General features: G+C 41.7%; 2 protein-coding genes across 4 annotated transcripts in view; one reads left to right on the forward strand and one right to left on the reverse strand.

The window, feature by feature from the left end:
- Positions 1–432: 432 nt before the first annotated feature.
- LOC137153195 (heat shock factor protein 3-like) lies at positions 433–24,188 on the reverse strand. 3 transcript variants are annotated; one of them, XM_067548311.1, is made up of 13 exons: positions 23,993–24,188; positions 22,370–22,478; positions 19,138–19,265; positions 16,520–16,644; positions 15,520–15,595; positions 14,375–14,436; positions 13,490–13,571; positions 13,078–13,205; positions 7,954–8,202; positions 4,789–4,894; positions 3,611–3,676; positions 2,341–2,404; positions 433–1,131 (listed from the first exon to the last, which is right to left on the reverse strand). In XM_067548311.1, the coding sequence occupies exons 1-13, from the start codon at positions 24,104–24,106 to the stop codon at positions 800–802; spliced, it is 1,641 nt and encodes a 546-aa protein (XP_067404412.1). In that variant the 5' UTR covers positions 24,107–24,188; the 3' UTR covers positions 433–799. The 3 variants fall into 3 exon arrangements, with proteins under 3 accessions (XP_067404412.1, XP_067404414.1, XP_067404413.1); XM_067548313.1 differs by lacking the exon at positions 23,993–24,188 and adding an exon at positions 23,671–23,768; XM_067548312.1 differs by lacking the exon at positions 23,993–24,188 and adding an exon at positions 22,566–22,584.
- HEPH (hephaestin) overlaps positions 24,016–24,242 on the forward strand; it is a 29,211-nt gene continuing 28,984 nt past the window's right edge. The window contains exon 1 of the mRNA XM_067548307.1: positions 24,016–24,228. The gene's annotated coding sequence lies outside the window, so the exon portion shown is untranslated. The remainder of the gene's footprint in view (positions 24,229–24,242) is intronic.

The following is a 24,242-nucleotide window of genomic DNA, read 5'->3' on the forward strand; positions in this document are numbered from 1 at the left end:
GGCCCGCAGACACTCGCCCCCCACAGGGCACCACTGCCACTGGCAGGGAGGCTGCAAATGTAAGTATTGGCCCCTGTGCGCCGGAGACCCCCGGTATGCCACTGCATGTGTATGCTATGTGCAAGTTATACCAGAGGAGTGGCCATGCAGTGCACACAAGAAATCAGTTAACTAACGGAACACATAAGAGTTCTGTCAAGGGACAGTTGTTGGGATGTTAAAGTAATATTCTATGTTAAAAATACTGTTTTCATAGGAAAATAATTTTGCCTATATTAATATGTGCGGCAAATCTCAGATTAGAAAAAAGTGACATAGGCAGATGCAAATAATCCTAGCAACAGACAAACAAAATATATTCTATCTTTTCATATGTTAAAAATCTAGTTCTAACAGGAGATAAGCCACTTAATAAAAGAGACTCAGAACAAGTCAGTCCCATGTTGCAATATTCAGTAGGATGTGAGTGGACAGCTAAAAAAATACAGCCCAACTTTACAATACCATACAGATTTCCTTTTGCAATAATATAAAAAAAATTACGTATTACAGTGCAATATATTTGTGGCATTTGTTCTTCTCTCGAGTGCCTTCAGTGCTGCGCAGTTCTTGTTTTGACCTTGCTTACAGCTTCTCTCATGAACTGCTCTTGTATTTGTAAGAGATCTTCCATTATCTTTGCATATTAGGCCTGGCGGAGGGAAGATGACGGAAGGCAGAGAAAAACGTCTCGCTGAGCCTTGTACCATCTCTTTATTTACACCAGGAAGCTGACCTTACAAAGATTTTGTGCAATTTTTCAAGTAGTTTCTATCTCTGAGGCCTCTTCTATGAAGTTAGCAACAGGACTGAGAAGCAGGAGGGGAAATAGTTTATACTCTCCATTTCCATCTTCTGAAAGCAGAGGCTGATCATACAGTTCCAATGTATCAAGGAGTTCAGCCTGGTTTGCTGGAGCTGCCAGTGATGGAGCTGCTTCACTACTTGAGGGAAGAGAGAGAGTGGTTTTCTCCTCCAGTGAGGACAGGAGAAGATCTTTAGGATCCTCTGTCTTCCCTGCACCTTCAGCAGAAGGCAGTTCTTCAAATAACGAAAGCAGAGGGTTGCCCCTGTATTGTATCAGCTGCATGTCTGTAAGGAAACAAACATTCTAAATTCAGATTCATGACAAATGTGGGAGAGCAAGGAAGTCTTATTCAAAAAGGGAAAATGGGGCGGGGAGGGGGATTGCTTTAAAAGTTCCTTCACCTCAGACATCAGCGGCAAATAAAACTTTGGCCAACTGTGGGCTAGAAACAAGAGGATCCTGGAGGCTGCACTTAAAGCTTGTGAGAAATGGAGCAGACTCAGCTGTCTTCCTCTGTAGGTTGGAGATACTATTTATGGAGGCTACAAGTGACATCACATATCATCCACATTTGTCCAAAATGGCCTACCCCGACCACTGTAATGCTATGCAAATGGCCTGGGCCGATCTCTCAGCAACTCACCTCTCCTCCCTCTGCTGCTATTAAAAGTTCCCCTCTTGTCACTCCAAACATATCAATTCCGTTCCTTCAAATCACTTCAGTGGTTTTCTGTCTTGACACTTCAGATTTAAGGTCCAGCCTTTCCTTATCACATAGTATCTCCTTTTCTGTACTTCCTCCTACTCTTGCTTCTAGATCCATACACTCTGCCTTGTCTTTACAACTGCTCCAATCTCACCCTTCGGCCACTTTCAAGTCTGCCATGCTGCATCGTCTACTAGAAGCAACCTCTCACCTCTCAATACTCCTTTCATTAAGCTTTCCCTTGCCATTGCCTCAACCATCTTGTGTTTCAAGTTCCCCTGCATTTAATATTCATGCCCGAAGTAGAGTGCAAACTCACCAGAGCTGGGACACATACTTTACATGTAGCTGTATGTATACTTACCAGACTCCATAAATAAAGGAGACCGAGCATTACTTTCTGGGAGCTGCATCCTACGTGGGCCACAGTAAAGAGGGTGCAGCTGAGGACCCCACTTTGAAACTCTCTGAATTGCACTTTCTCCTACCATCCCAAATAGAATTATTAAAAATGTAAAGCCTCCTTGGTGACATTAACACATGGTCAAGGGACACAAGGAAAAAAGGAAATATTAAATCCACCAGCTAAGACTATGGTGCTATATTAAATCCTTACGGGCTTGACTCAGCTCCCAGGCAAGATCTTAAACAGGAATTGGACTGGGCTCTCAACTATGGAAGTGAGGTTATAACACAGGCTGGGAAAGCTAAACTCAAAACCACAGTGATGTATTTTTAGGGTGGTCTAAAGACTCTGGGACAATTCCCAGTTTTCTCTGCTGCCCACCTTTGTTTCCTATTGTTTCCTGCTCACTTGTTCCTTGCTCAACACTGTCTGTCAAGTCTTCAATCTAGAGGGGAAGCAAACACAAAATAAAAGGCAGTACATTTAGCAATAGCGAATTTTTAGAGTCAGAAATATTACTGGGACTTCCAGCTTTCTGTTGATAAGTTAAGACTAGGGGTGGGGGGCAAGTCATTAACCAAAGTCTGCACAAAAAAGGCCAAAATGGCACTCATTCTCTCTATTCTATTACTGATGTGCACAGCCCTGATCTCAAGGACTTTTGCTACTCATGAGGATGAAAGCTGGCAGTACAGCAAACAGAAGCTTTCAGAGATGCTTCTTGTAATTCAGATAACTAACATTCCCTATACAGATTTGCTGCAGTTCGTTTTTGGCAGATGTTCCCTAGTAAATATTGATCTCACCCTAAAACCAGAAGCTCTTCTAGCTCTTTTATTCCTGCAGGGCAGACCATGAAAAGCTGTTTTAAGTAATGCCTGCAAATTAAATCACACCTGATGAAAGCTGCCAGCATTTTACTCTGATTAATGTGACCCAAACCAAGCTGACAGAGAAGCTTATTTAAATAATGCGTATTGTTTTAGGATTTGTAAAATCAGAAGCCATATTTGCACAAGGTTTCTGTTTCAAGAGAAGAATTTAAGAACTGGATTAAAGAATAGTTATAAGCACTGAATTCTGAGGTCTCATCTCACTTTAGGAAGCTATTATGGAGGTGGGTTTGGGATAAATGTATTTTATTGAAATTTTTATGTCACTATGAAGAACTGGTGTCAATTCTTTGATGAATATTTGCCTTCATTATGTCCTGTTTATAGAGCTGAGTGAATAACTCATGAATATATGAATTGACAGTATCTGTGACTAGGTTTCCCCTTCCCCATTATCCTTCAGCTTTATTTATAAATCATAGAATACGTTACCGAAAGCAAAATGATGAAGCTCAACATTTTTAAAATTAGGTAGGAGTATTACAAAATTTAAGAGGACACTCAAGACAACTTTCTCTTAATTGTTGAACATAGTATCACCTGCGATAATTCAAACAAATCTGAAGTTCAAACTTTTCCCCATTTCTGCTCTTCACTCATTGTGGATGGTGAAACTAACTAGAATGACAGTTTTCATGTTGTATCTCCAATCAATTTCACTTGCCACATGGACAACTGGTTGCTGAATTTTGTTTTGACCTTAATCTTCTTCAATACCTTGTCAATCCTTCTCACCAGAAAAAATCCCCACCACTTACATTTTCCATATTGGACGAGGCATTTGTCAAGTTCACGTCCAGGGCTGGGAGCTCAGGATTGAAAGTCTAAAGGTAAAGAGAGAGGACATGCAATATATTTATGGAAAATCATAGTGACACACATAGCATATGTAGGTCCACAGTGGAAAGAGGAAAAGCAAGGCCAGGCAGATTGTGACATCCCTCCCACCCTTCTGCTATGGAAGGACACCACCTTAATAGAGGATGTGTTACATTCAACAATGTGTACGGTCTTTCATCAGAGAATCTAAGAGAACTTCACAAGCATAAAGCTCCAGAAAAGGCCTGTGAGATAGATTAGTATTCTCCATATTTTACAGGAACAGAAACAGAGGTGCATAGGAAAAGCATCTTCTCCAGTGTCAGAGCACGATAGTAAGAACTGGAAAGAATTCCAGTCTCCTATGGTCCAGAACTGCACTGTTGCTAGAAGACAGCCTTATAAACTGATGCTGCTATTAAACTCAGCCAAAAGGCCCAAAATACTTGTAGTCTTTTTTTCAGAGGAGCTGAGCATCCGTAATTCTCACTGATTAAAATGGAAGTAACAAGCACTCAGCCGTACTGAAAATCAGACCATTAGTTTCTTGAATCTTGCGTTCATTGTAGTCCCTTAGGATTTTCCAGTCAAAAGGTACAAGAAACAGATCATAACAATGCAATGGAAAGTCCCATCACAGTTTAACATCACACATCTGACCTTAGTCACAAACCCTTCACAAAGTGCCTATAAAGGCAGTGAACAGCAACCAAAAAAAAAAAATATTTCAACACTGCATCACCTTGAATACCTCAAATGTTCAGGCAGCAAAAACAAACATATATTTTAGTGAGTACACATGCAACTAAGGCATGGAAACGAAGGGAAACGTGCATTATCATCAGTCTGTGATGCTGCCAGGCAGGGTGTTTTATATTTCTTGTTCCAAGTAACACAGAGAAGTGTACCGAGGCTAACAAACCATAAGATGGTTTGATAGGAGTCCCTACAATGACTATTTATAACTTTGTACTATTTTATTCACTAACATCTACATTTGAGGATCTTCTCCTCTCCACCCTCCTATGAAATAAAAGCCGACATGAGAAGAAAAAAATGTAAGTGTTCCAACTGGCACATCTGAGAAATCAAAGTGTGCAAATAAAGAGCCGCTCACATCACTAAAGGGTTCAGAGCCAAAGTTAAATTTCTTCCCAGACAGCATCGCCTGGAGCTCCTCAAGGCTGGCATCAATACAGTTCAGAAAATCCTGAATCTCTTCCCTAAAAAAAATAAAATGACAATGTAAAGCGAGATGCATCAGAAAACCAGACATGTGGATTGTATTGCAGGCTGGGAAGAGCTACTGAGATAATCAAGTGGCCAAGTGATCATTACAGCTGGAAGAGAGCAGGGAGTGGCCAGGATCCAGAGTGGGCCACTGCAAGTACAAGGTAAGTCTCATTCCCATGCTACAGACCCCATTACACTGCAGTGATGGCACATACAGCACTATTCCTGCTCAGACAGGTATTGGCATGAGGAAGACGACTATTATATCAAAAAGAAGCAGCAAATCCATCTTGATTCCTCCCTTTCTGCATATATTTTCCCCTCATTTTAAATTTCTTCCAAATACTCTCCGGATCCTGCTGTGGTCTGAAATATATGAAGTTTCTCTATTTTAGCTCAGGTTCAGGGTGAGCAGCTCTTGCCTTGTTCTTCCCATGCTGCATTCAGCACTGCTAACTGTTTTCAGGAAAGCGGCTATGTACGGACACCGCTTGCTTATCTTGTAACATGAGCAGCCGGATTCTTGCCAAACTGTACCTGCTTCCTAGGGTGGCTGGAACACAAAGGGCTTGGCCTCAAATGAAAAGGAAACGTGAAGAGAATGCTGAACAGCATTCGAGCAATGTAGCAGACAGACTGCAATCCCTCACTCTCTTTTGAGCTACTTTCCATAGTGGAAAGATATATACAGCTAAACAAGACAGTTATACAACAGCTGTGCAATACTCCAGGTCTTGAGCTCTCAGTGAGGCGACGTACCAGTGGGTATCGGCATTTGCACCCATCACACCAACAAGTGTGAATTATTGCAGGTATTCATACATGAAGGGCATCATAGCACCAGGTCACTATGAAAAAGGTTTATGGGGAAGAGGGGGGCATTTTTTCAGTAACCAATCTTGTCAATATGGCTATCTGTCTGATCGACAGGATAAAGGAGCATTCAACCTACAGTAAGAGTTACTTCTAAAAGCATGTGCTGCTAGAGGACTGGATGGCAGAGAGAGACCGTCACCTCTAGGTCACAGATCCAAACCTAGCCCTGATCAATAGTGACCAACTGCCACTAGTGGTTTTCCATGTGGAATGAGTTGGTCTCAGTCCAGCTTCTATTGGATAGGAGTCCACATTAGATAAAAGAGAACCGATAAAAGTGGTACTACTTGGTCCCCTTATTAGCAATCTTAGAAGAGAAACCAAGGCTGAATGGCCCATTGAGAATTAATTCCCCTCCTGCTCCAGAACTTGGATGTGTAAACCCTGATGGTCATTGTTACTGAGATACCTGTTTTGTAGGATAAGCAAGCACCTGTTCGTGGAGCTGGTCAGTCTAACTCCTTTTCCTAGCAGCATATAAATTCACTGCTCACAGCATCAAACCCGTGCCAGAGGCAAAGGATATTTTGGAGGGTAGTGGGGGAGAAGTCCATCTACATGTTTATTGCTCCCTTCCTCTATACTAACAGTCATTTTTAGAGTAGGTATTCCCTTTGTTGTTATATTGGCAGATCCAATTAAGTTAAGAGTTTCTACCCAGAATATACAATGCTCAGTTTCAGGAAATGAGACCTATTCCCTCTGGCTCCCTCCAAGTAGTACAAAGCATCATCTTCATCTAGGGCTTATTTTGAGAATGCTGGCGTAGATGGAGAACAGATGCTGCCTGCTTTCCATTAGCCACACATGTCCCACAGCTTTCTGCAAGACAGCAGAAAAAAATGACTTTAGAGGCTCCACCTATTTTTTTTCCTATGAAACCTTCAATAAGTTGTGAAGCAATAACCCAAATCACTGATCAATTTGAAGACTGAAAAATCAGTGTGGATATGTTACAAACTATTGCATTCATGAAAAACTTTTTGTTTTTAATTTAAAAAGAGACTCAATACTGCAGTCTACGAATCCAGACTACTCCAATATTCTCCCCAGAGTGGTCACATGCTTTTTTTGCCTGTTGGCTCACGTTTTGGTTCCATGTTAAAGGATGGTCTCAGAGTGTTTTGGACAGTTACTCCTTTTCCCAGGGAGCCCTTTCATGCAGGATTCCATTCAGTCCTGTTCAATGTGTATGAGGGGCAAGCGGAAGAGATGGTGAAATTGATTTGGGGTGGGATGCCAGCAGGATACAAGAGACACATAGATCTGTGTCTAATATTCCCTTCAAATCCAGAGGATCTGGCATTTTTTGCTTTCTAGTGCCGGGCTGAGAAACAAACTGGTTAAAACAAACTCTGGACAAGATGCAGCAGATGATCGTGGGTTGCAGGGGGAGATTAGAAATGCATGGTTCCTACTGCAACTACTTTGCTCAAGGGGTTTCCAGTTGGAGTGTACTTGCATATCACCAATTACTGGTAGCATTGGTAGATGAAGATACCTGCTTTCACTTTAATGTATTCAGGACTACGTCTCTTTGATCTGGTCTTGACTAATGCTGCGCATACTTTTGCGACTTATAGACTGAATAACTGCAACATGCTCACAGGGGGTCACCTTAAAAACTGCAGCTCCCTGCCTGATAGCACCAACTGCATGGAATTATTACACCAAATCTTCAACAACCCCACTGACTTTCTAATTTCTTCTTGGTGCAATTCAAGTTGCTGACTCTGATTTTTAAAGTCCTACCATATACAGTATCACTCCTGGCTAGCAGAAAGTCTGCCTCTTTCCGTGGACTGACATGACAAGGCCATTTGTGGGGACAATCCCAAGATTTTTCATATCTGGAGCGCATGCATTCTCTGTGAATGACCCTCAGCTCTAGAATTCGTTCCCCCTGCCCTAGTACAGATAGTGTGCAGACCTTCAGCACATGGTGCAAGACTCATCTCTTTGTCAAAGCTTCGGAATGCGGAGTGGAGAATTATGATTAATGGAGGGAGTAGAGGGAGCTCTAGGTTGTTCAAAGGTATCTGTTATGTTCCATTATGTACACACTTCTGTAATTAGAAGCATTCTACAAAATTAGCACAATGTATGTCACAAGAATCCTAGCATATAGGCTAGTTGCCTATACCAATCATATTAGTAGAATGATACTCTGTACCTCTCCAATAAAACATCACTCTGAGTTGTGGAGTTGTTCTCATTCAAGATGGAGTCAATCACCAATGCAGGGTCTTCTGGAGCATTAACTTGTGCAGAATGTAGCTCTATAGCATCGTTTCCTACTGCATTGGACTTAAGGGAATCATCAGCAACCTGAACTGGGCCGTCTGGTTCTGTACGGCTTAACTTTATGGGCTGTGATGCTTCGTGGACAGGCAGATCCTGTTCTTGAGCAGTGCGGGTCTCTCTGAGAAATACATGATACAAGGAAACAAGACTCAGGAGAGCTCAGCTACTACAACATATCATAAGAACAGCCATAATTAGTCAGACCAATGGTCCATATAGCCCAGTATCCTGTCTTCAAAGGGAATGAAAAGAACAGGGCAATAAGTGAGTGACTGATCCCGTTGTCTAGTTTCTGGCAGTCAGACCTTTAGGGACACCCGGAGCAAAGGGTTGCATCACTGACCATCTAGGCTAATAGACATTGATGGACCTATCATCCATTAACATAGCTAATTCTTTTTGAACCCAGTTAAATTTTTGGCTTTTACAACATCCCATGGCAACAAGTTCCACAGGTTGGCTGTGTGTTGTGTGAAGAAATACTTCCTCACATTTGTTTTAAACCTACTGCATATTCATTTCATTTGATGACCCCCTGGTTCTTGTGTTTTGTGATGAGGTAAATAACTCTTCCTTATTCACTTTCTCCATGCCAATCAAGATTTTATAGACCTCTATCTTATTCCCTTTTACTCATCTCTTTTCTAAGATAAACAGACCCAGTCTTTTTAATCTCTTTATGTACAAAAGCTGTTCCATACTCCCAATCATTTTTGTTGTCCTTTGTACTTTTTCCAATTCTAATACTTCTTGAAATGGGGCGACCAGAACTGCACACAGCATTCAAGGTGTGGGTGCACCATAGATTTATATAGTGGCATTATGGTATTTTCTATCTTATTATCTATCCCTTTCCTAATGGTTCCTAACATCATTAGCTTTTTAGACTGTCTCTGCACAGTGAGATGTTAGAACTACCCATGATGATTCCAAGATCACTTTCTTGAGAGGTAACAGCTAATTTAGACCCCATCTTGAACAATTTTGTATCATCTGCAGACTTTGCCCTTTTATGGTCTACCCCTTTTCACAAATCTTTAATGAATACTAGGACAGTAATGGTCCTAGTACACATCATTGGGGGACCCAACTAATTATCTGTCTCCACTCTGAAAACTGACCATTTATTCCTACCCTTTGTCTCCTATCTTTTAACTTATTACTGATCCATAAGAAGACCTTTTCTTTTATCCTATGACTGCCTAGTTTCCTTAAGAGCCTTTGGTGTGGGACCTTGTCAAAGGCATTCAGAAAGTCCACATACACTATATCCACTGGATCACCTTTGTTCACACGCTGGTCAATAACCTCAAAGAATTCTAATCAATTGGTGAGGCATGATTTTGCTTTACAAAAGCCACGTTGATTCTTCCCCAGTGTATTGTGTTCATCTATGATAAGTCTGTTCTTTATTATAGTTTCAACCAATTTGCCTGGTACTGAAGTTAGGGTTACTGGCCTGTAATTGCCAGGATCGCCTTAACAAAAAACAAAACAAAACAAAACAAAAAATCAGCATTACATTAGCTATCCTCCCGTCATCCGCCCCAGTGACTGATTTAAGCGATAGGTTAGGTACCACAATTAGTAGTTCTGCAATTTCATATGTGAGTTCTTCAGAATTCCTTGGTATATACACCATCTGGCTCTACTGACTTACTACTGTTTAAATTATCAATTTGTTCCAAAAACTCCTCTATTGACATCTCAATCTGGGACAGTTCCTCAGATTTGTCACCTAAAAAAGAAGGGCTCAGGTGTGAGAATCTCCCTCATGTCCCCTGCAATGAAGACTAGTGCAAAGAATTCATTCATCTTGTCTACAACAGCTTTGTCTTCCTTGAGTGCTCCTTTAGCACCTCAATCATCCAGGGGCCCCACTGACTGTTTACCAGGCTTCCTGCTTCTGAAGTATGTAAACAATATTTTGCTGTTAGTTTGTGTGTCTTTTGATAGTTGCTCTTCAAATTCTTTTTTGGCCTGCCTAATTTTATTTTTATGCTGGTCTTCCCAGAGCTTATGATCCATTCTATTTTTCTCAGTAGGATTTGACTTGCAATTTTCAAAGGATTTTTTTGCCTCCAACTACCTTTTACACTTTGTTGTTTAGCCATGGTGGCATTTTTTTGGGTGGTCTTTTGTTTGTTTTTTAAATTTGGGGAATGCGTTTAGTTTGAGCCTCTATTATAGGGTTTTTTAAAAGTTTCTATGCAACTAGCAGACATTTCACTCATGGCTGTTCCCTTTAATTTCCATTTAATTAGCCTTGCCAGTTTTTGAAGTTCCCCTTTGCGAAGTTAAATGCTACTGTGGTGGGTTTCTTTTGTATTTTCCCCTTTGTTTAATTAAATTACATTATGGTCACTATTACTGAGTGGTTCAGCTATAGTCATCTCTCAGACCAAATCGTGTTCTCCACTTGGAACTAAATCAAGAATTGCCTTTCCCCTAGCTGGTTCTAGGACTAGCTACTCCAAGAAGCAGTCATTAATGGTGTCTCAAAATGTTTATCTTTGCATCCCATCCTGAGGTGACAAGTTCCCAGTCAACATGGGGATAATAATAGGGGATTTTGACTATGGTTTCTGCCTTTGCAGTCTTGCTAATCTCCCTGAGCATTTCACAACAGTCACCATCCTGGACAGGCGGTTGGTAGTATATTCCTACTGCTACCCTCTAATTATTCAGGCATGGAATTTCTATCCATAGATTCCATGGTACAGTTTGAATCATTCACAATTATATTTGACTCTATCCTTTCTTTCACATATACTGCAACTACCCCACCAGCATGACCTACTCTGTTATTCCTATATGTTTTATACCCTCGTATTATGGTGTCCTTTTGATGATCGTCATTTCATCAGGTTTCTGTGATGCCTATGTAACAATATCTTAATTTAATACCAGGCACTCAAGTTCATCCATCTTAGTATTTAGATTTCTAGCATTTATATACAAGCACTTATAAAATTTGTCCACATGTACTTGTCTGCTTCATTTGATGTAATGGAATGGACTCTGTCCTTTGACATTTTCTCTTCAGTTCCTACTTTTACATTAACTACTATCCTCTCCTCTTCTCCTTACTAGGATAGAGTATCCATTTTAACAAATCTTCCCCTAAGGGAAGTCTGTCTGAACCATGCGCTCATCTGCACCTGTTGGGTTTCCCCCAGCCTTTTGTTTTAAAAACTTCTCTACAACATTTTTAATTTTACATGCCAGCAATCTGGTTTTGATTTAGATAGAGCCCATCCACCCTGTATAGGCGCCTCCTTTCTCAAAAAGTTCCCCCATTCCTAATAAACTTAAATCCCTCCTCCCAACATCAGCACCTCATTCTCATTAAGACCCTGCAGTTCTGCCTGTCTAACTGACCCTGCGTGTGGAACTGGAAGCATTTCAGAGAATGCTATCATGGAAGTCCTGGATTTTAATCTATTACCTAGCTGCCTAAATCTAGCCTCCAGGACCTCTCTCCTACCTTTCCCTAAGTCATTGGTACCTACATGCACCAAGGCAACCGGCTCCTCCCCAGCACTGCACATAAGTCAATCTAGATGTTTCAAGAGGTCTGCAACCTTAAAACTTGACAGACATTCCACCACGCAGTTTGCTTGGTCATCACAACCCAACTACCAATATTTCTACTAATTGAAATCACCCACTATTATTACCTGTCTCTTCACAATAACTGGGGTTCCCTCACTCAAAGAAGTATTCTAAGTGTGAGTGGATACCATGACATCTCAACTATGGGATCATTTTTCTCCACTCCAACTTCTCCTTCCCAGAGATTTTCATCCTCCTCAACAGCACAGAGGCTGTCAGATTTCCCATCACAAGCTTTAATATCTCAGTTCTCAATGTCTTTTATTTAAGTCTGACAGATTAAATCTTTGAGTGCTTTGAATGCTGGAGTCCTTTGAGTGCTCAATACATCATTCCAGTCCCTTTTAAAATTAGTGGAAAATACCTTTACAAAAGGAGAGATGGAGAATCACTTATGACAGCTTAGATAATAAACTAAAACTGAACATTCTATTTTGAAGAACTGGAGTAGTGTCTGAAGACATGAGAGCATGAAAAAAATCCTCCCCTGTAAAAATAGGAGAACATCATCATGCTAAACTCAAACTACAAAGCTTTGAAGTGGGGCTGCATTTGGTATTGACTGCTGACAACTGGGTGGCTTAGGACCTTCTAAGACATTTAGATTTTGAGAAAAAGAGAAACCATCTGTTCCAAAGATTCCATGCTTTACATGGCTCCTCATTCAATATGCAGGGACAGGTGATTTTTTGGGGGAACAAAGATCTCTTTTCCCTGGGCTGAGACAGACAAGAAACACTGACTGACCTTTTCACTTTTGGCTTTATTTCTAAAGACTAAGATTTGCCAACTTTTCCAAACATTTGTTAGGTGACTACACTGAACAATTCAGGCAATATTATCTCATCTTCAGATCATCTTGGCCCACTTTGGGCTGTTTCATATTGTTCCTCCCAGACATTCTACAAGAGTCTGAGGTTGTATGTTGGAGGTTTTCTCCCCATCCCACTTAACTGTTATGTTCTGTAGATTAGAATCAAGGTAACTTCCCATACCAGGGTAACAACTCTATCTCTATTGCTTTGAATATTATTGCAAAACTTGCCTGCAGCAGGACCTCAGCATGTAAATACTTGAGCAGGTACTTAATTTTAAGCAGGTAAATAGCCCCACAGAATTCAACCCAAAGTTTTTAAACATGTAAATGGTCCCATTTGAATCAAAGTAAAGGAAAGAACCCCTTAAGTACTTTGCTGACTTAGTGACTTGCATGTTTTCTAATAGCTTTAAAAAAACCCAGCCTGTAATTCACTGAATATATTTAAAGATTTGTATAGGCTATTAGATTTTTAGAATCAAGTAGTGCCTGCCACTTATGTTATCATGACAAGTATTAAATATGTCTCATGTGCAAGTACTTTTACATTCTCTTTCATACCCATCACTTCCACTTGTGTGTTCTAGAGTGAGCAGCCCATCTGTGGGATCATCGATAGTGTTGGTGATATCTTGAATGATGATACCTGTATCATCAACACGGTTTGGATCATGTTCGGAAATAGCCACCTGCATACCACAGGAAACAATATAAATAAATCAAACATCTGGCATATGAAGGGCTGTCTCTAATTCTTGTTGCAATTTGTGTTCCACATTCAGTTTTTTGGGTTTTTTTACATCAAGCTTTGTGTATTTCCATTGTTTCAGGAGCATATCAGTAATCTACCATTTTCCACATCAGAATCTAAAATGTTTCACCTAAAGTTTAGGATATTATGGTTGCAAGATTGCTGAACAGACCACACAATGACAAACACATCCATTTTCCGAAATGCTCCCTCAAAACTTACTGCATCACCATGCTCCACAGGTATGCGAACATACTGCCGACTGAATTTGGAAGGTGAGGCACCTGAGGCATCTGTTATAGATCTGAGGAAAAAAAAATATAGTTGTAGTGCATGGTTCAAGGTTAAGAGCACAAGTCATAGTAAAGCCTGATTTCACACATTCGCTTACGTAGAATAGCAATAGCAGTTTCTAAGAGCACCTAGGAAAGGATTGATATATAAGCAATTTAAAACCATCAAATAGTTGGTGTAAAATGCACTCTTTTATTACTGTTATTTTCATCCTTCCTCCTGTTTTTGTCACACATATTTTTTGTATTAGGTGAGAGAAAGGTCTTGGTGGCAGGGATAATTTCTTCACATGGTTTGCCCAGCACAACAGAGCTCCAGTACTGGTTGGGTCAACTGGGCATTATTGCAATACAAATAAAAAAATAAATAATGAGAATGACATTTGCTCATATTTGTTTTGAAAAAAAAGTCTTCACAGCAAAACTTGGACAGCAATTTTTACGACAAGTTCTTAGTAGCCCCACAATCAGATAATCAGAAAGCCATATTTCAATTAGCAGAGATACAATTTTAACATTAAAAAAAAAAAAAAAAAAAGCACATGCAACATCCAGAAGAAGTAGTTAGGAAGACAGACTTCCAATCTCTCTCTTTCTTTCTCACATGCACAAAGACAGACATGTGCCACAAGAGAGCAGCGGTGTTACAGTCCTAAAAAATAAAATCTTTCAAATGTCTTGATTTCAGAAGTTTGATGATTTGGTTAAAAAAAGAACGAGCTGGGAAAGAAGAGAAAAAATAATAAAAGGCAGTGTTTTAGGGATCTTACAAAGAGCGCTTTGGCCACCAAATGGTTAAATACCCAGTAGATACCTTTTTCTTTTGAGTCCCACAATGTAGTTTCCTCTCATCAAACTTAGTATAAATTGAAGGATCTGAGGAAACAAAAGAAAACATGATCATATGGACTGATACCAAGAATGGACTCTGTATCAATGTATAGACTTGGCTACAAAATTATAAGTAGAGTGAGAGTAGGTGTTTTTGATACAAATACCACCAAGTGGTGTGACTGTCTTTACATTAAGAAAAAACCTAAGAAAGAGGGCCCCCAAAATGAGACTCGCCACCATCAGATCCATTTCTCTGGATCAACTGAGCAGTCAGTGATCCAGAAATCGATTAAGAACATCTTCTCAAGTGGCGCAGTGCAGTGAAGACGGCGCGCAGAAGAGAAGCAGAGAAGTCGACGGGAGTTACGCAAGTTTTTTACGTAGCTTGCGTAACTCCAGTCGACTGCCGCCAAATCTCGGAGGTAAGAGTAGACAAACCCTAAGACATAGCTATGCCAGCAAAAGCCTTAGTGTAGATGCACTCCTTCTGTCAGCATAAACTGAACCTCCGCTAATAGAGCGCATTGGTAGAACTATACCAGCAAACCTTTTCTGGTGTAGGCAAAGCCTCTATTCTTCACCATTTCCTAGTCTTTACTATGAACAGCAAAGTCTTCTCCCAGGCCATGTATGGAACAGGCCCAGTACACCGCTATGCACCACATGTATTTCAAATCCCTGGTTTATGACCTAAACAATCCACCTTCACTCAACCTCCTAGTTTTCCTATATGCTCATTCATTTTCCCTGAAACTTACCCTTAGTGCTAGTCTTAAAATTCTACGACCCACTTCTGCTGGATGTATAGTAACTGTGATTGCTTTCTCTAGGGTGGCATGAACATGACCTATCTCCTGAAAAGTTATACAAGGGGGGTGACGCAATATCTTTTATTGGACCAACTTCTGTTGGTGAGTGAGACGCAAGCTTTCGAGCTTACACAGAGCTCTTCTTCAGACCCGTAAAAGATATTACCTCACTCACCTTGTTTCAGCAATATCCTGGGACCAACAACATTGCACATATAACTGCATCATTTGTCATCCTACATAATGAAAGAATGCCATGGAATGTCACGGACAGGCAGGAGTAAGGATAGTAGCACTGAAGAGGCTGCAGTGGTACCTTAGAAAGCAGCTTCTGTTGTTGGCTGTGCTTCTGCCTTAGAACAGCCACTTCTTTCCACAGGGCTTTATTTTCCCTGCAACGCAGAATAAATCAAGAGGTAGGGATGAACAGAGTGTTTATTACTTATGTGCTAGTTCCACAGTTTTCAAACCTTCATACTAGCCTGAAGCACTGAAGATTACATTCCTTCCCTAGGTAACTGAGAATCAGTGAAACAGACCCCACCAATCCAGACTCTGGGTTAAACTCGCTCCATCCTCCATCATGCTGGACCAACCAATCAGTACTGGGGATTTTCACATCCTCTGCTGCTCAGCCAGTCATCTTGGTCTGAAGTGTCCATCCAAAGCCTCCTGAGGCACTTATGCCAATAGCTTTCTTCTAACTGGTCATCACCATGTGATGCTCAGAGAGAGAAGCTCAGTGTAGCATGGACCACGTCAGAGCAACCTGAATGGCAACTTCAGAGAAACACAAAAGAACGTCTAGCAGGGGATGAAAATACTTACTGAGCTTTGGTTGGTGCTACTTGCTTGTCAGAGGTCAGAATGGGATAACCCAGTGTCCATAGGAATGGATCTGCAGGAACAGAGAGACTAGGACATGCAAATTCAACTTACAAAACTAGCTGACCTCTCACACAACCACAACTGACCCTGTTTTGTATTTAGGAAGGCTAAGTCATTTCCTGCTGTAATCACCAACAACAATCCAAATACTGGCATGGATTCTGATGCTGGTAATCAAACTGAAATCTCATGAGTGTTAACAGATTCAAAGTCCCGGATGCTGCGTTAACTGGAATTGCTGAGTCACGTGGGTGAATGAAACACAGAAAACTGGAACACAGATTATTCAATGGAAAGTAAAGGACAATAATGAAATTATATGCTTTTGCTTAAAATGAAACAAACTAGGGAACTAAAGTTTGGCTCCATTAATTAGATACAATCAGTGTCCAAAACATAAATTCATCTGAAATATAGGCACTGTCTACCTCCTCATACTAGCCAGTCTGACATCCAAGTTGTTCTGTTGCTCTCTCATTTCCTGGACTTCAGAAAGCACTTTGTGTAAATCTTCCGGGCAGACTTTGAGATCCTCAGCTCTCATTGCAGATACCTAAAATAGGATTGGGTTGCAGGTGCTTTATTAAGGTCTATATTCTGTGCATTTCATTTTTATAATGAACATTTTAATTTGATTATTGATTCTTCAGAGGAACTGGATTGCCTCAATGGATTAGGTAAGATTGAAAACACACTCATACTTTGGAGCATGAGAGGTCACGTCACTGCAGACTCAATCTACTACTGATCATTTACGCTTGTTCCCTAAAGAAAATGCTCCACAATCTTTAGATCCTTTTTAGCCCAAATGCATACAAAATCAGGGAGCCAAAAGGAGTGTGGCGGCTATCATGGTAGGGTGGGCATTTAACACTATGCATCATGTTGAAAGTTTAACACAGATTCAGAGCCTTCTCCCCTAAACAATTCTCTGTATTTCAGATATGAAGATTTGCCTCTACCACTGGAGCACAAGCCTGCCGTCACCAGAAAGCTAGAAAAAATCCTGCATTTTGCATAACAATGATGGAGGCGCCACTATTACAGATACTGAGGCACACTTTTCTGTATGGTGCTTGGTGATTCCTATTAGTAAGTCAGCTAGTCTGTCTCTCTCTGGCATTTATATGGTGCTTATCACTGTGGTATAGTTAAGTCCCTACAAAACAGTAAGTTTAGGTGTCCAGTCAGATGCATCCTACTTTGCTGCTCCTAATCAAAAATAATTTCTTCCTTCCCCCTCCCTGCAGAGTCCCACACACTCCTTCCCTCTCACCTCTCCATCCTGCACTAGTCCACTAGCACAGAGATCTAACCTCTGGCAAGTTGTGGACAACATGGCTCCCTCTACAGTCCATCAATGATGCTCCTTCAGATGGACTGGAGCAGAAATCGTCGGAAAGTGAAACAGGTTCTCTCCACCGCAACATTCCCAACTGGAGAAGCAAGCAGTTGAATACAGAGATCCCTAGTTACAAGATAACTAGTATAGCAGGCTATCTTAAAGATTCTTCTCCAAGATAAATGGTCTGAACAGAAATTTATCTGCGTTATGGTCAGAAACAATCCCATATTAAAACAACAAAGAAGCAAAGTAGAAATTTACTTGGCTCTAGATAGTTGCATGTAGAGTAGCACCTAAATAATCCAGAATTACCAGGTATGGAGTAGAGACTTAATTCTTTTCCATCTCTATGATTCTATGCTAATAATTAATAATACACTAGAGATCAAGGTGTATACTTGGTATCCTGATCAAAATGCACTGCTGCCTGCTTCATTATCTGCACAGCATCAGTTCCTAGGGAAGCCTCCCAGAGAATGCAGACAGCAAGAAGGTAAATTTTACTGCCAGTCAGTCTGCCACTAAAAACTATTATGTATCCATCTAGATGAAATGGGATTTACTCCCTTCAAAGTCTGTATTTAAGTAGTAAGGTCCATAAAACTAACCACAGACACAGAGATCCTGTAGTTGAGAGTGTAAAGATCCCTCAACAGCCTCTGTTAGGAGAGACTGACTCTTCATTCCAGCCTGCACTGCTGCTGGAAGCCTGAAACAGAATATATAGCAAGCACTGCAGTTATGACTCCCTTCCAACTCATAAAACAGCAGGAAAGGCTGACGGCCATTTTATCCGCTGTAAGAACCATTCACGTTTGCCACACAATGAAGCCCGTGCTTGCCAGCCTATTCCATGGTTCAGGATGAGTTTTCTCAGCATTAATTAAAATCTTTTGCCTCCAGGCTATAGCACTCCAACAAATGTAATGTAGAAGACAACAATGTGAGCCAACTATTCCAACATACTCTCAGAAAACTAGGTTTTGAGCCAAGACAAACTAATAATTGTAAGATGGGGGGAGGGAGAATGGCAGCATCAGAACAGCAGCTATATTTGGTCCAGTGGACCTGCCTGCAATCAAAGTCACAAAGTAGCACATCAAGCAAAATAAAATTGTAGCTTCCTGACTAGCCCCCATATCTATATCCCACTCTTTATTAACTGAGGCAACACAATAGCTAAAAGGATCCTCCACAAAACTCAGTGCATGCTTGCACACCGGCAAATGTCCACACTGCACTCCGCACAATAATATTCTGGGCGCCAACTGCTTGGTATGGAGGTTATGGCTTCTAATGATCAAATACTGTTTTTGTAAAGCCGCTGTTACAAGACAGATTTAGCGTGTGAGTTCAGTACTGGGAAAAGTGGATTAGATTGATGGCCTTGGAGACTGAGGTTTATTTATTTATCCTCAGGAGAAGTACAACAAAAACAAGGGCAGGGCAAGCTTCCTCTACATCACACCAGGATAACCTGAAGGGGCTGCATGTGGAATTCAGCCTATATAGCCCACCCAATCTGCAGCTTTACGTATTGAACAGGGCAGCAGAAAAACCAATCTGTGCACAAGTGAGATGGTGCTTTTTTGGTCATGCAGAATTTGTTGGCTGGGAAGTGGACTAAGATCCAACAACTTATTTCATATAAGCTGCCTTTGATAAAAGGATGAATACATGAATATGCTCAGTGCACTATACCTTGCGTTTGATGTTTTCCAGTAAGTTTTCTTTCCCTTGTTTGAAGAAAGGGTGCTGGAATTCGATGGCTGAGTTCTTCTCTGCTGTAATCATACCATTCTCCAAGGCAATCACTTTCCTGAATCCATCTGTTGAGGAAAGATTAGTGCAGTCATTTCTCCCAGCAGCCAAAACAAAGTTCAAACCATGCAGTTAAACAATGAAAACCAAATCCAGATATGATTAAAATATCTGAAGCACGTAAGAGTAAAGTTACTGAAAGCAGCACCTGAAAATGAAACCAAATCTTCTCCCAGTGCTCAGCTACTTGATGGATGCTGAACTTCACAACTAGAGAATGCACCTGCAGTGCTACTGAGTGTAACTGACATGGGCTAACAGATTCCATTCCCAGGGAATGAAAGTGGATGTAGTTTGAAAAGCAGGACTAGGAGAGAAAGAGTTGAACAGTGATTTCTAAGGAACCATGGACGTTAGAGAGAGACATGACCTCTTAGGACATCTTGGGTAAAAATTTGGCCCAACTGAAGTATATGGGAGTTTTACCATTGACTTCAATGGGGCCATGATTTTACCCATTGTCCATCTCTCGCTCTTACCCTCCCCCTCTGATGAATACATCAGAAACTGAAATTCCATGTACTACCCTAGATTAGGAAGATAATATAGGGAAGGGAGGAGAGCAGCCAACATGCTGGGGAAGGAAGACTAAGACTTGGTCTGTGCATGCACACACATGCCCCTCTCCCCACATCACTCAGCAGGAAAGTAGCATTAAATAGCATGTCTGCTCTAAAAACAGCATGGTGGCATTGTGTTCTATTTCCATCAGTGCCATAAATACTATGATGAGGATGCAGAGCACATTCTTGAGAGGATAATGAGAGTCCTGACTACTCTCAGCCAAAGTTTCCAATGTAAATAACATCTTCTAGTTACCAGGATACAGCTCTCTGGGTAACAACAAGTCTGTAAACTGCACTCAGAGCCTGGCTGGGCCCAGCAGGAATACCAGGCCTCATACAACTGCATTTCTTTGTGAGCCAGGAGAGCTTTTGCAGGTTTAAATCCAATCTTGCCCCAAGATAACTGGCAACTGTTAATCTTTTGATACTCAGAGGTCATCTACTTCACCCTAAAAACACCACACACCAAGTGCCAAGAGATTAACACAGTTGTCCCCAAACTTTTTATGCTGTGTCCCCCTTATCCCTGTCCATTCCCCACGGGGAGCCAGGGCTGGGAGTGGGGCCATGGTCAGGGCCAAGACTGGGGCTGGCGCCAAGGCCGGGCCAGGGCTGGGAGCAGGGACAGAAGTGGAACCACAGCCATGCCGTGGTCGGCACTGTGGCCATGGCCAGGGACCATGGGCAAGGCTGGGGTGGGTCAGGAAAGCGAACCGGGCCAGGCTGTGGTCGGAGGCAGAACAGAGATCGTGACCAGAGGTGGACCTGTGACCGGGCAGGCAGCCAGGGGTTGAGCTGGAACAGAGCCGTGCCTAGGGGAGGGGCCAGAGCAGAGCTGAGGGCAGAGTGGGGCTGGTTGGTGCTCCCTCCCCACCCTTAGTCACTTCACAACATTTCCTTATGGATAAGTCCCAGTATCACTGTCAAACCACTGACAATCTGTTTCTTCTGCATGTTTATATGCTAAACCCACTGTTTAATCCACCATTAAACCAAAAAGGATCCGAAATAATGAAAGTTTGCTCTGGTTAGTGACAAGGGAGGATCTCCAAAGTAAAGGAGTGCTTTTCTTTGCAGTGATAAGGAACACTGAGCAGTTGGCTCCTCCCGTTCACTGACATGGTTCCTAAAGAATTATACCCCACAGAAGGATCATTCACACAGCTCTGCATCCTGATATCTGATTTTTTGGCTCATTGGCCAAACCTGGGGGGTAATAATCAAACACCCCTCACCCTCCCCCCCCCCACAACCAAACACAAACAAAAATAGTTCGGTCTTGAGCCAAATGACATATTTGAAGGGTTTTTTTTTTTTTTTTGGGGGGGGGGGGGGGTTCTTTTTTTAAAAAAACCTTTAATAAATTTGAAGCAAAATTCTAAATGAAAAATTTTTGTCTGAACTGAAAGAAATCACAATGTTTTGAAAGCGTTGAAACAAAACATTATGATTTTTTAAATTTGTTGGAAAAAGAATAATGAATTCAACATGAATTTGTGGAAATGTTTCAGTTGACCTAAATCTGCATGAATTTCATCCCACTCTTCTGATAAACCTGGGGCTTCCCCAGGGCACCCTGCTCTTTTTCCTATCAAGTATATAACTGGGTCACACATAACATATTCTGATTGAAGATTTTGTGTAAGTAATAAATATTGGAAGTTTCATTAAGGGTTGTTTTTCTATATAAATTTCCATCTCCCCTGTCCCATGAAGTATTCCAGCTACCAGACAACAACCTGTTTGTTCTGTAGCATAACATTGTATTGTGTCTTTGGAGTATAACCTCACTCAACCTTGGTTGGCAAACTGTACAAGGCATACATCTGTGATGTAATAAAAACAACAATGCACCAGATTTACGAGAAGAATGTTTAAAAAGTTATTTATGAACGTGGCGCTTAATCCAGCCTAATCTGTAAATATGACTAATCATGTTTCAACTTCACCAGGCAGCACGGACTAGAACATTTTGTCTTTCCAAAGATGAATGCACGTGTGTACATATGACCCTTGTTTCTTTTAAATATTTATAAGATTAGTACTCATGAAAGTGAGATACTAATAGTACTAGCAGGAGCCAAATAGAGAATGCAAGCTTCCCATGCACAGCTCTGCCAGTACACATCATCCCAAACAACATTCGCTGCTATTTCAGCTCTGGATTGAGCAGGGATCAACTATAGCACCAAAGTGAGCAGCAGTTCTGTGATGCACACATGCCAAAACAGGGATAAGCGCCACCATCATACTCCTCTTCTGTTGTGAACCAAGCTCAGGACTAGAACAGAGCCCTGTATGGGACTACTTTTAATCTCGCTCCTGCTATTATGACAGCGGGTCCTGCGGGACCCACAGGATCCTGGTTCCACTGCAGGCCTCTACACTAGTCCCATGCTGCACTCCAGACTAGACCCCACCCCTTCAGGAATAAAAAAGTCAGAGCACTCAACTCCCAGCCAACTCTATTCCTTTGTTTAAAGAAATTCCAGATTATGTGCTAGCAAATTTAGCAGCACTGACACACAAGAACACCTGTTACTTACACATATTGAGCTGACGTATGAAGCTGCAGATATTGTTGTGTTTGAAGTATTTGGGAAGTAGCTCTTTAGCAAACCTCTGCTCATCCAGAATGCAAAAGCTCTGGCCATTCTAGAAGAAAAGTAAGGTACCAATTAAAGAACAAATACAAGATTTCCAAAGTGTTTACATGCAAACCTCTTCTAGTCTGGTAATTACCTGAAATGACTTATTTAAAACAAATTCAGATAGAAGAGAGATTTTTAAGTTGATGGGGTCCCTTTGAGTTCCCAGTACCACAGGGAAGAGTTTAAAGTCAAAAAGATATCCACAACTGCATTTCTGTTGCCAATGGAGTGTTGTAAACACTTTTCAATTAAAATTTGAGCCTAAACCATTTGAAAGCATTCCTCTTGAATAAGCAGTGATAAGTATAGCACAGTCTTTAAAGGCAAGTCTCTGCTCGCCCAGAAAAATATAAGCATTGCTTGTGCATGTTGGAATTCATGCCACTAGAGGGCTCTCCCACCTGCCCCAAAGCCAAGCCTTCTCACTTCCTTTTTCGGAGGCCTTTCCTCCTCTCTCCACTGCTTTGGCCACTGTGTCATCAGGTATAAATACACATGTAATCTCAAAAAGATACTGAAAGTACAAGGGAGCAGAACCCAGCAATAAAAACAGCCATTTTATGGTAGCTGAACTAGTTTTAGGTTTATTCTATTTAAAAGTTTAGAGTGGTTGGAACTAGGTTGGTCTTTCACCATCCTCCTGCTGTTTGTGCATAGAATAAAATAATACAGCTTCTCCTGACCCATGCACCTTATCCTCCCAATGGCCAAACACCATAAAGTGCTAGCACTGCAGGGATTTAAAAGTAAATACCTTTTGTGTTAACCTCAGTGTCATGAATGTACATTTGTATACATTATCCAGAGCCTGACAGAATCACAAGCTTCCCTACTGTCAGGTAGATGAGGCACAAAATTAGATTTAACTTTTTAGACAGTTTTACAAAACCCAAACTAATCAATTATTGCATAGTTTTTTTAAAGGGTTTGGATTTCAAAAAATTCCCTGCTGTGTCTGCAGCTCACACTTTGAGAATAAGTGAAACCCATTAGTGCACATTCACTTTTCAAAATTAGTCATCAGGAGTAAACAGCAGATACAGAGAAAGTTAAATGAGATCTTTTCCATTGTAATGTTCCAAGACCTTAATTACGAGGTGCGGGTTGTTTTTAATTTAATTGTTGTTAATTCTGCCTCTGGCTGAGTAACCCATTTAGTGGCACTGTGCAAATACGAGCAACACAAAGGCACTCACACAGTATATGGTGTATGTAGCTGTAGAAGAGGGAGGGAAATAGCTCCATAAAATCAACACAAATACTGCCACGTTCCTATCGACAACTATGTGTGCAGGCAACACACACACTCTCACTGAGCATAACCTGTCTATGCACGTGTACTGTGCAAGGACTATTTGTGCACTAGCGCTAACCCCCGCAGACGCTGCACCTACGTGCTCACACATTACTAATGCACCACGCAGTACACCTGCGCCCCTGCTGGCCCACCCCCGGGGGCTCTCGCGGCCTAGGCTAGTAGCACCGCCGCGCATGCGCCCTGCCCCTGAGGGCTCTTACCCGACCCCAGCCGATCACATCGTCACTGCTCGGGTCCTCCACCAGGGCCCAGAGCTTCGCCAGGAAGCCGGGTACTGGGCCGGCGCTAGGACCGCCGGCCACCGCCTCCTTCATCTCCGCGCACAGATCGGGGACGACGCCGCAGCAACAGGCGCAATTGACCGCCGGCGCGCACCGCAAGGCCAGACGCAGGCAGCGTAGCGCAGCGCAGCGCGGAGGAGGCCCCACGACGTCACGTGAGAGGCGGGGC

The sequence above is a fragment of the Emydura macquarii genome, unplaced genomic scaffold (genome assembly GCF_026122565.2).
Source record: "Emydura macquarii macquarii isolate MOO-44397 ecotype Brisbane River unplaced genomic scaffold, CSIRO-AGI_Emac_v2 contig_1253, whole genome shotgun sequence".
NCBI lineage: Eukaryota > Metazoa > Chordata > Testudines > Chelidae > Emydura > Emydura macquarii.